The sequence below is a fragment of the Rousettus aegyptiacus genome, unplaced genomic scaffold (genome assembly GCF_014176215.1).
Source record: "Rousettus aegyptiacus isolate mRouAeg1 unplaced genomic scaffold, mRouAeg1.p scaffold_m13_p_5, whole genome shotgun sequence".
Taxonomy (NCBI): Eukaryota; Metazoa; Chordata; class Mammalia; order Chiroptera; family Pteropodidae; genus Rousettus; species Rousettus aegyptiacus.
The window spans coordinates 83,530,956-83,543,016 of NW_023416308.1; the positions used below are offsets into that span (position 1 = coordinate 83,530,956).

The window sequence follows — 12,061 nt, forward strand, 5'->3', positions numbered from 1 at the left end:
ACATCAAAGGGTCTGTCAGGTTCAGCAATATGGTTTATTACTGTCTGCTGAGAGGCTCCCCCCAAACCAAGTACAGGTTACTCTTAGGTGCTATGTAAGCAACCAAGACTCCAGCAGCAGCTACTGAGAATGCCTGCAGGATGAACAGCTGTGCTCTTGGCCACGTGTGGTTAGTTTCTCAGAGGTAACCATGTTATTTCACTATGAAAGGTTAATGTCGCCAAGTTTATTGCTATTTGCTATGTATGCTTTAGCAGTATCCTTCCAAATTCATGAGACTTGTGATCTGAGCACTGTTTTTGATTATAGGAATTGTTTGTATCCTTCTGGTAACCTGACCTAAGGAGGAATTTTGTCTCATGAAAAAGGAGCTAGATTAAGAATTTCAAGTTCCCCAGTCTTTGAACTGAGAGCTTTTGTTTCTTCATAAATTGGTGGATGCTAACTTAGACACAACTATATCAAGTATCACAATGTTTATTGATAGATACAAGTATATAAAATCAGGGCATGAACATGACTTGATAAATTAAGTAGACTTAATTTCAATACTATAATAAGAGGGACCAATTCAAATTCTCACCATTTGTTTCACACCCACAAAAACCACTTCAAGGGCATTAACGATCTCTCAAAACTGATCAGTTTTGTGCAAGTAAACCATGTTTCTTTTAAAAAGACTTGTGCACTTGCCCAGGCTCAAGGATATTAAAATCTAGCACATAAAGCCCATTACTAGAGGTAGAAATACAGGCAATATACTATTACGGCAACAACCATCAATTACAGTTAAGAATTTTTCTGTAACAACCAAATGGATAATCAAATATTGCAACAACTCAAGTATTACTGAGCAAAGTGCATTTCTACAGTATTCAGTGTTGCTATTCAGTTTTCTAACTTAAAACAGCCTATGGTAACTGGCAGCAAAGAAGGTCCTTGCAATAGACTGCCTTCTGCTTGAGAACTTATGATGTAAGTATTGCATGCTGCTAATATACTATCTAAACATTAAAGATACTCCTAAAATATTTGATGGTAGACTATGATTAAGACATTACACTACAAAAAAACCTTATGCAGAAGAAAATCCTAACTGACGTGCTTCTGCTTTAAATATTGTGAAAACATTACAGCGGAATGAATTTTCGCAGTGGTTAGGTCAAATGCAGTTACATCATAGCAACAGTATGTTTTGCACAATTTAAGGCTTTGGCTGGTTCTTTAGTCAGCTTCTTCCTCTGATTCTTCTTCTTCAGCAGTTTCTAGCCAGGTTAGCCACTGATTCACCTGCAAATTAACAAAATACACAGTACTCAAGAGGAAGAAAAACTTAAAGCAGACTCAGGACCGAACTAGTGACTCACTCAAAGACAAAAGTTTCATGTAGTACTATACTTTCTATAATTACAAACATTGTGCAGGAGAGATTGCAAATATAGTGTGGATATATTAGTTTTAAAGTTATATTAAATGTTTACTATATAGATTTAGGATAACATACAAGCTGTTTATGGCCAGTTAGCTCAGATGTCATTCTTTGACACTGCTCCAATTACATTCCAGGATCATTTTAGTATGTGATAGTGGCGTCTCCAAACCTAAAAATGTTAAGCCATGCTGGGGAAGGGAAGAAAGATTTCTAGGTCCAACCCAGATTTACTAAATCAGATTTCCCAAGAACAGGGCTAAGGTTAATGCTGCAAAGATGACCCTCATGAATAATTAAGATATTGTAGACTTGTGTTTCTCAAAGCCTGGTTCCCTGGAAAACTAGTATGATAATCACCAGGATCATTTAACACAGACCTACTAAATTGGAATCTCTGGGATAGGGCCCAGAACCTGCTTTATAAACTATTCTTCAAGTGATGAATGTACACTGTGATTTTAGAACCCCCTAGGTCAAGAATTCCACTCAGCAAGACAGAAAATCAAGGAATGAGAAATGAGAAGCAACTGCTTTACTGACATTTTTAAAAAGTTAAATCCAAAAAAAATTGCATGATGATCTAATCTTTGTTAAGTGGCTTAACTTCTAAAAATATTAGCCACCTCCAGTCTATCCTACACCACTAGGACTAAAGCCTTTCATTTCATAGCTTTATCTCATTTTGCTGCAACTACCTACTTTACCATAGCATACAACAGTGAAGAATGCTAAATATGTATGAACTACTGCAACTATTTTGCTTGTATTTCCCATTTTAAAGGCTCTTCGTTAAAGTTAATACCAAGCAAATTGGAAAAAGCAGACCAAATTTCTCTAGCAAGAGATTTACCTGGAACAAAGCCTTGCCTTTCCCCGGAAACTCTTGGGTTATATCTTCTTTCCAAGCTAAGAAAGCTTCTTCTTCAATAATTTCCATGTCATAGAAGTGAACAAAAAAGCGGAGTAACATGCCTAAAAGACAAAACATAATCCCATTATTTAGTGTGCTGTTTAAGAATTACCATACACTTGTTATTTTTCTGAGACTGGTCCTCTCACCTTTTGGGAAGTTGCTGTTGTAGCAGTGCACCTGAAGAGCATATAGGGCACTGACTTGTAGATCAACATGATCGTGAAGGAATTTCTGCATTACTGGCTTGAAAGAAAGAAGCAGTTGTTTTTCCTGCTCTAACTGTTCTTTGGAAGGAGCAGAGGAAGAATCTGTTTCATCACTGGGTGGGTTTACTTCACTAGAAATATACTGTAAGAAGCTGCAGAAAGAAAGATCTATTAGAACGTAAAATTGAATATGCTACAAGAAAAAGACAATTTTTAAGTCTCTTGCCTTGCAGGCTTTTATTCACCCTAGGAAAATATCTTAGCTCTATACTACATGTAGAACTTTACCTTACCTAGTCATTAAGATGTTCACAAATCCTTTATCTACATGAAGTTTGGGAGAGATGTTATCTTTAATCCATTTATATATGGTTTGAGGGGATGGATCCAACTTTATTTGCTTCAACAGTTCCTTCTCCAATTTGAGGAGTGGGAATAAGAAACTCAGTCCCTTTCCTTCCAAAATCTCCAACATGCGATCCTTATTCTGATCAATTTCTGAAGAGACAAAACCATTTGCATCATCAGGCAGTGAGTTCCCCAATGTACAACGTGCATGTAAAAGAATAAAGAACTAACCCAGCAAAGGAAACTCTCAACATCTGGCGCAAATAAAAGTAGTTAGAAATTCTAACTTTTTATAAAATGTAGTCTTTATAAATGCTTATCATTAGCTTGTCAGGATGACAACACTGTCTGACCTATATAAATCCACTCAAAGTACCAAGAAATCTAGACTTAGCATTAAAAAAACAAACAAAAAACCCCATTATTCTCTTACCTGGGAGCATTTTCTGCATATTGACCTTGCTTTGTTGAAAAAGTTCTGTTAACCATTCTCGATCTTGTAATTTAGCTAATTGCTGAAGACAAAGTAAGAAGAGAGGAAAATGGGTGCCACTTTCCAGTGGTTGAGCTAGTTCTGAAATGCTCACCAGCTCTGAAATGATGGCACGAGCTGCAAACTGTGCTAAATATGATTTCACCAAGGGGATGTCGACCTCTAGTTTGGGGCACTGGTCCAGTACATTCAGGAAAGCCTTGAAAGGAACAGGTAACATAGTCAGTTCACTAGTTTTCAAATTTGAATGGAAAGCGTTCTCACAGCATCAGTAAAGTGTTCTACCTGCATGAAGTTGTCACTTGTGGCTATCCCTTCCTGTTTGAGTAAACTGATCAAAGAACTTGCTTTTTCTTTATCTTCATCACTTCTGTCTAGTGACAAGATGATTACTTTGCTTAACATCTCAGGAAGAAAGTGTTTAGGAGCCCTCATTTCTCGCACACCGTTGACAGCTTCATTTGCATTCCCACTATTGAGATATTCAGTCACAACAGTTTCCTGAAAAGAACACAATCGAATGTCTTGTTTTTTTTTTTTTTTTTTTAAACTAAAATATACTCCACGAACTAGACTATGAGATTATCTGAAACTTACAGTTAGTTTGAGTAGTTCTTCCTTTGATGGGGGTGGCTTTTTACTGGTCTTGGCAGGCTTTTCCTGAATAAGTGGTGGGTTAGTTTTGAGACCAAGCTGAGGTGTCTAAAAAACATTAACAGGTATGAATTTTAAGGAGCCTATGAATTTAGAGGAAAATATAAAAAAAAAAATCTTTAGATATCTTCAGAAAGTATTGGAACAACAGGAAAAGTTGTCACATTCTGGGTCCTTACCTGTCCCAGAGGTGGTGTCTGAGTGCGTGGTGGTTGCGCACTAGGAGGAATCATAGTTATCTGAGGCTGAAGCTTTGGCACTTGATTTTTATTCATTAGGAACGACTGAGCAGGCCTCAGGCTAATCTAAAATGGAAAACAAATCAAAACAGATATCCAAGTTAAAATGCAGTTAGCTAAGATATTAAATGCAAGATTCCAAAATCCTGAGACTAATTCAGTACCTAAAAACATGACAGAATCTAGTACGAGTATTTAAATTTCACTATTAACCAAAAAGGTACGCCATGCTAACAGGTTTAATTTCTGGCACGAAAACTAAAGACCTAATCCGCACAAGAATAAGATACTGTTATAAATCTTGTATTTGTATGAGAATTCTCCTAGGATTAGCATCACTAAACACAAAGGGAAAATTTAGAGATTAAAAAACGTCTTGCTTTAGTCTTAGTTAAATAATTCTATTTACAGAGAAATCACAATAAAAATCTTGACAACCATTTTCCTTGCTCTCCCTAGACTTTTAATCAAGAGGCTTGCCCTCATATCTCATAATCTTCGCTCATAGGACGCTGGACATCCAAAGAAAGAAAAAGGAGTACAGAAAAGAGAGAAAGAAGGTAAAGAACTCCAGCATTAAGTCCTCTTAATAACGCGTCTTTTTATAATCATCGGGCAATAGAGTTCTGAATCGACAAACTGTTGTATATTAAATAACATAGGCAAATGTACCTCATCTGCATTAAGCTGTCCTTTCTTAGAAAACCGAGGTGGCATATCCTTCGACTGTCCTTGCAGCTGGGATAAGAGTCCCTGACTCTGGTTATGGTAGAGCTGGCTTAGCCCCTATTTCAGAAAGGGAGAAAGAAAGTCTAGATAAAAAGGGGTCCACAAATTATGGTAATAAAGTACCAAAGGGATGAGCCAAGCCATAAAGAAAGCTTAATTGAATTTGCCCAGAGAAAGCAAAAGATGAAACAGGGAAGAATAAAAATCTAACCTAACTGTCAAATAAAGTGTTGTGATTTTACTAATCTTAAGGATAAGCATTTCACAGTTTACAATAACTGTCAGCAGTTGTAAATCCGATTTAGAAAAACACACAACCCTGGAAGTATTTGCATTTGTAAAAAGCAAAACTAAACCACATATTACAGGATTTAATATTTGTTGCCTCAACATTCTTAAATATTTTCTTACCTGGCTTTTCATAAACTTGCCTCCCATCTCTCCAAACTGCGATTGTGTGGGAGGCATTATGTGTCCCCCATGGCCATTGAAGAGTTGATTTGAACGATGACGCCCCATGGTGGGTGAAAATCTATCCTGGATAACTCCTGGACCAGTACCAATTCCGCTACCTTAAAATACATACATGGACAACTCTTTACATTTCTACTATGTTACACTGCTGTTTTAACACAACCAAACCACTGTTTTGTTCAAAAAAATCACCTGGCATTTGTCCAAACATATCGGCAAGTCCTCCAAGTGGGTCCCTATCCATTTTCATCCTGGGTGGCATGAACGGTCCCTCCAGAAAGAAGTCACTTCTCATCCCTTGAGCCATAGGAGCTGGAATAAACACTCCCAGATCCTTTAGAAATAAAGTGAATAAACAGTTGTTTCTGGACATTATTTTATGTTAAAACTAAGATTCTTATGTTGAGGAAAAACTTCTAAACTTTCAGAGGGCTTAAGAAAACTTCTTCCCAACATGGCATATCATATAAGATACTAAAAACACTAATAAGCTCCTCCAGGTAAGACAAGATCGTCTCACTTTTTAAGAAGGTCCTTGTGAAACTGTAATTTTAAAACCCACTTGATAGAAAAAAATCTTACTTTTACTGCATCTTGACGGATTTGATTGATCGTCTTTGGTCCATTGTCAAGAAAAGCCTTGCGAGGAACCCAATGGTGTTCTCGCAACTCTACGGTATCCTTTAATTTAAAAAAAGTTTTAGTAAGTTTCATTTTAATATTTCTAAACAGAAAAAGTAAGCTCTCCACCATAATTAAAGAAACCAGTTTACCTGCAGCAGGAAACGAATCCTGGCTGGCAATTCCTTACTTAACATCAAGGAACACATTCGGGCAAAGTACTGATCCATTAAGGACTAATAAATGAGAAAAATACATAAAAAGTGCTATGGCAAATGTATACTATTTAAGGCTTCTAGATTATAACCAAGGTTAATAACTAAATACAGCAATCTCCTACAGTATCACAAAAATAAACCATCTGATTTGAATAAAATTAAGACAAACTACCCTATCATTGTCAGCAATACACATACCTTGGCTCGTTCATGGTCTAATCTAGGTCCCACTGTCCTCATTATCTGACAGAGGCACTCCAAATCCTCTCCCATATCTTTGAGTTGGACTCTCTTCTTCTTTTCCAAAAGCTACCAAAAGAAATAAATGCCAGGTGTTGACAATATCTTACTTTAAATATAGTACTTTCCCTTATGTTTGCATTGACTCATATAGTTATAGTATCTAACATGGTACTCTGTATTTGTTCTGTGCTCAAGAAATCCCTCTAAATTAAGCAACTTAACACAGGCAGGTAATCAGTCCTACTCTGATACCTTTCTACACTGAGTGACTTACACTCAGAACACTTAAGTTTTGCTGGCCACCTAACATACCTAGCCTAACGTTCTCAGATGGTAAAAGCAATGACTGACTAATTTCCATCAAATAATGTGTCCAGTGGTTAATCTAAGCCTAAATTCCCAGTCATACTTACTGTTTTGATGCACTTATGAAGGATAGATTCATGAATAAGATCAAGCTTTCCAAGTTCTCCAATGAATTTGATGTTCCCCAACATCTTGATCTTAGCAATGGCTCTCTGTTCCTCCTCCTCGGGGAGGAGGGGATTTTCACGCTTATCATAGACTGGAAAAAATATGAAAGAATAAAGTCAGCATTCAGAATTAAGTTGAAAATACTCAGTACTACTTAGTATCAGATATAAATTCTTACCATCAACATTTCTGGTTCGGTTTTCAAATTCATCTTGTAATTTGGAAATTAGGAGGCGTCTGAATGTCTATATGAAACAAATTTGACAAATTTTATTAATGAAAAATTTCAAATCAACTTTAAAATAGGCAAAACAAACACTACCACTTACTGTGCTTTGCTTCTGTCCCGGTTGACCCTCTGCTGCTGGGCCATCAAAGTTTGGTGCATCTTCTGCCAATCGCAGACATAGTTGAGCATACAGTGAGCTATACTTCGGCTCTTCTAGGGCTTTGTCCACAATCTACAGAAAAGTTGTTAAGAACACTAAACTGACAATTTAAAGACCCCTTTATAACTTAATACCTTCTTTGCAGTCTTGATCTTAAATCTCAATTTCTTACTGACCAATTCTCTATGTCTCTTCTATAATTTAGGAATAAAAACAACTTCTTTTGTAAAGTTTACTACTGTGTGAACTAAAATGTAGTGCTTAGCACACAGCCTGGAAAAATACACGTACTTTTCCATGTTAGCTATTACAGAGCACTAAAAAAATCCAGTTATAAAGATCTCATATTAGTTACACCCTCCCCCCTCAGGAGGTGAAAATATGCCGAAAATCAAAACTATAAGGAGATGCTGGAATCTTTTATCAACTATCATACAATTCACTTCCAAGACAAAAATGTTTTCCATAGAAGGAAAAACAAAACTCAAGGGCCTGCTTATCAGCCTGTTAACTCCCCTAGCATACATATGATGAATGATTTAAAATTCAGCTCTTAAATCTGATGCCAAAGTTAGTGGATCTTTATATCACCGTGGATATTCAAAAATACATTTACCTTACACCTCAGAGTTTTAAGCTATAATGTAAGTATAAATATACCAAATATGCAAGTGTTAAATACTTTACGTTCCCTTCCAGTTAAGCCAATATTGAACTTACCAGCAGTATGACCCCTTTAAGGATGAGTTTAGACTCTACACCCACATTGAGGAGCTCAAGGCATAGCTTGTCAAACTTTTCAGGAGTAAGCTTATTTAGTATGCTGAGGAAAAAGAAATCACACTTTGTGTCAGCGAGCACACAAAGAATTAAGTTAAAAATTAATTTTTAAATTCTATTAATTTTTCTTCCGCCATTTCCCTTTGAAAGTAAGACATTTCTTCTTACCCTTCTAACCAAAGGAGACGTTGAGTAAGTCTGTTTATAGATTAAATCTATATCTAACTGGGGGTCCCTAGCTGTCTGAAAAGAAACCTTATACACATCTTCAAAACCCAGAAAGCAAGAGCCTCCTTATTCAAGGATAGATAGAGAAGTAGAGACCATTATGTTCTGTGCTTCACTGGGTTACGCACTACGTATGGAAACATCAGCACAAGAGGCTGAAGGCAACTCTAAGCCACTAAACACTCAAGTGCTGCTCTTCAGTTTAAAAATGTCAATACTGGCTTCATTAAATACATTAATTTGGGCATAAACATTACCTTCTGAGTAATATAGCACATACATACAAGAAATACAGCCAACCCACTCTTCTCCCCTCTTTTTAGTTAAACAAGGACGAAACGGACCTATGTACTTACCCTCTTACTTTCCTGAAGATTGCATCATGTCGTTCTTTTTCATTTGCGGAGTTGTTTGCTGCGGAGTTGTCATCTCGTCTAGTGCTTCGTGCAGGAATCCATTTCTGAGCGTTTTGCCCTGGGGTTTTCCCCAGGAACTCGCTAGTAAAAATTAATATTTATGATTAATATAATTTAAAATGCAGTACCCAGTCACATATCGAATGTCATGCTCATCAGAAATCCTTCTAAATACAAAAATTTCACAAGTCAAGGTTCTCAATTTTCCTTACAACTAAAAAACTCACAACCAGTGGTTCTTAAACAACAGTGTGTATCTGAATCACCTGAAGGGCTTCTTAGATTGCTGGGGCCACCCTGTTTCTGCTTTAGTGGGTCGGGGGTAGGGCTTAATGATTTACATTTCTAACAGACTCTCAGGTGATGCCAATGCTGCTGATCTGGTAGCCACCTTGGAAACCAACATTTTCTAATGTCTCATGACCGTGTTGCATCCATACTGCTCCAACGCTACCAGTTAATGAGTAACAACTGATTTCAGATATCACAATGAGAAAGAGAATAAAATAGCAGTTCAGGAGCCTCGACTCACAATAGATGACTTGGCTAAGGAACAATCAAGAGCTGATATTCTAAATTTAGATACGCAGCAGAAACCATGCCAAGTCAGGATTCCTAATGTCTACTGCCATAACTATACCCTTATACATGACAGACTACTCATATAAATCTTTTACTTATGATACTCAGTTTTTACATGTTTACAATACCTGTTGCCAGCAGTCTTGGGATAGTGCTGAGGTGCACCCCTACTTCCTCCTCCGCCCGAAGAAGCACTAATTAAAAGAAAAACATAGTGATTTTTTTTGGTTTTGTGATTGGTTCTTCTAAAAACTGCCAAAAATCAATCTATGTATACCTGAAACGAGAAGCACCCCCTTCTGCAATCGCACTCTCCACTTTGGCGGCTTGACAACGAAGAATCTTCAAAAGAATAATATTAATGGATGGGGTGGGGAGGGTAGGGGATGGGAGAAATGAAAAACCTAGAATGAGAAAGAGTACCAAAATTAGACACTGCTAACATACAAATCTATAAGCCCTTCTTCAATTATAATCTATTTCCAATTGTAGCTTGGCAGTTGATTGAACTTTGACTGCATTGCAGATCTCTCAAGACTAAAATAGGATGTACTCAAAACACAAATGAACGATAAAATTGTTTTGTTTTGCCACCTGAAAATTCCCTTGTGTTCAAGGATGCAAAGAGCCGTCACAGAAATATAACATCTCAACTGCTAAGAACGAATCTTTGAAAAATTCACATTTTACATCCTTTAAAACTGAACAGAGAGCAATAACAGAAAATCCAACTCTTATCAACACGAGCACCTTATGTGGAAAATGTCTTCGTAGTTTAATGCTTCAATGACAAGTTAGACAGACTACATAAAGAATGACCAGACTGTGTAGCAGTTTTCTTCACTGTCTTATTTTCTTAACTCCTCTGCACAGAGGGTATCGGGAAGATGCCCGAAAGGGACAAGGGTGTCCACTAAGCAGGCGGAAGACCAGGGCCACAACATGGCAGCAAAAAACCTCCGCCCCATTATTTCCCTTCCTGGGAACAAAAGAGCAGAGGAATCCTCCCAGCCAGGCTGGAGTTAGGGAAGTGCTCCCGACAGCCTCACCACGAAGCCGCTGGGGGCAAGCGGGGAGGCGCGCAGGCCGCCCCCGCCGGCCTAGCTCCCGGCTCTTTGTTCTCCAGTCGGGAAGGCGGCCTCCTTCTCACCCGTCGCCTCCAAGTGGGCCCCCTCCCACCCCATAAATCCCCAAGGGACTGACAGCTACCCCTCCGTCCCCTTCCCAGCTGACAAAAGGACACAGTCCTCGTTTCCTCTCCCCTCTCCCGTCTAAGAAGGGGCCCGCCGGGGATGCCCCTCGTTCCCCGCCCCGAAGAACAGCCATGCCGCTCCCAGCCGACACCAAGGCTCCGCACACCTCCTCCCCGCCAGGAGGCCGGTCTCCGGGACTCCTGCGCCTCGGCTGGTCCCGCGCCAACGGCCGAGCCCTCCCGCCGGCCCGCGTCCCTCCCCGCCGCGGCGCGTGCGGCCTCGCCACGCTCTCTCCCCGTGCGAGCACACCCGAGCCTCGGCCCACCCCGATCTCAGCTCCGCAAAGGACGGCCACCGACAGCACGATGACGGCCGGGTGCGCCAAAACTGCCGGTTTCCTTCTACTCCATTGGCAAGGAGAAAGAACAAAAGCGGAGAATTTCCAGGCGCCCGAAACGTGGAGGAAACGCTAAAAAGGGTCGCCCCGCCCGGCTCCGCCTGCAGCCGCCATTTTGTGCCGCTCGAAGCGGCAGCCAGGGGACGGCGGCCATTTTAGAGCGCTCTACTTGGCGGCGACGGCAGCGACGGCGGCTCCACTCACCTTCACCGAGAACTCAGCAGCTGCCACCGCAGCTGCCTCCTCAGGATCCGGTCGTCGGGGACGGGGAAGGGAGGGGAAGGGGAACGGAAAACAAAAAAGGGGGAGGGAAGGGGGAGGAAGGAGTCGGGAACGGCTCGAAACTCTCAGTTCAGAGGAGTCGCTGCTGCAGCCACCACCCGATACTCGCCGCCACCTCCATAGAGCTCCGACTCGCTGCTAGCGCTAAGGCGTGTCAGAAGCCGAACTTATCACTCTGGGGCAGCCGAACCCACCAGAGCCGCCCCGAATGGATCCCTCACCACCCAATCAGCAGCCTGGCTGCTCCCCGCCACCAATCCGCGCAGGGCGGCGGGGAGGAGCCACAGGGCCAAGCTCGGTTGCGGCGCAGCCCCGCCGCAGTGCGCAAAGCCGTATTCGCGAAGGCGCTCCGGCCGAGCTGGTGGCGTAAGGGGAACTGAGCACTGTGGAGGTGCAGGGCACTTGCGTAAAGTCTGAGAGCCCTTCTGAGTCTGCGTTGGTGTGGTTGTCTCATCTTCCTCCTGTCTTTGTTCCCTAAGTCCGTACCCCAATGCTGGAGTTATACAACCCTCTTTCCCCTTTACCTCGGTTTCTCTCCGGGAGTGGCCGTAGAAAACTTGCCCTTCCCTTACGCTATCCGATTCTGGCCCGTAGCCTGTCAGAGCATTGATTTTCCTGGCGACCTCATGAAGCGGTGATTGCCCCCGCAGGCCGGGCTTCCCTGGGACGTGCCTGCAGGATTGAGGCCTGGCGCCCCCGGGGTGCAGCGCCTGGAATCACTGTTGGTCTCCAGGTACTCCGCTTCGGCCG

At 40.9% G+C, this 12,061-nt stretch overlaps 1 protein-coding gene and 1 non-coding gene across 3 annotated transcripts; both read right to left on the bottom strand.

Moving 5' to 3' along the window:
- Window positions 1-457: 457 nt before the first annotated feature.
- Window positions 458-11,478, bottom strand: EIF4G2 (eukaryotic translation initiation factor 4 gamma 2). Of its 2 annotated transcripts, XM_036220921.1 has the most exons (22): window positions 11,234-11,478; window positions 9,717-9,843; window positions 9,568-9,633; window positions 8,798-8,938; window positions 8,154-8,256; window positions 7,374-7,505; window positions 7,223-7,289; window positions 6,984-7,135; window positions 6,526-6,636; window positions 6,262-6,345; window positions 6,071-6,169; window positions 5,681-5,822; window positions 5,426-5,586; window positions 4,958-5,071; window positions 4,226-4,351; window positions 3,990-4,094; window positions 3,678-3,893; window positions 3,333-3,591; window positions 2,845-3,049; window positions 2,492-2,703; window positions 2,283-2,404; window positions 458-1,290 (listed from the first exon to the last, which is right to left on the bottom strand). In XM_036220921.1, the coding sequence occupies exons 8-22, from the start codon at window positions 7,065-7,067 to the stop codon at window positions 1,225-1,227; spliced, it is 2,106 nt and encodes a 701-aa protein (XP_036076814.1). In that variant the 5' UTR covers window positions 7,068-7,135; window positions 7,223-7,289; window positions 7,374-7,505; window positions 8,154-8,256; window positions 8,798-8,938; window positions 9,568-9,633; window positions 9,717-9,843; window positions 11,234-11,478; the 3' UTR covers window positions 458-1,224. The 2 variants fall into 2 exon arrangements, with proteins under 2 accessions (XP_036076814.1, XP_036076815.1); XM_036220922.1 differs by lacking the exon at window positions 4,958-5,071 and having other exon boundaries at window positions 11,234-11,465.
- LOC118603328 lies at window positions 4,762-4,904 on the bottom strand. The gene has a single exon (XR_004951200.1). It is a non-coding gene; the product is annotated as a small nucleolar RNA SNORD97 (small nucleolar RNA).
- Window positions 11,479-12,061: the final 583 nt, after the last annotated feature.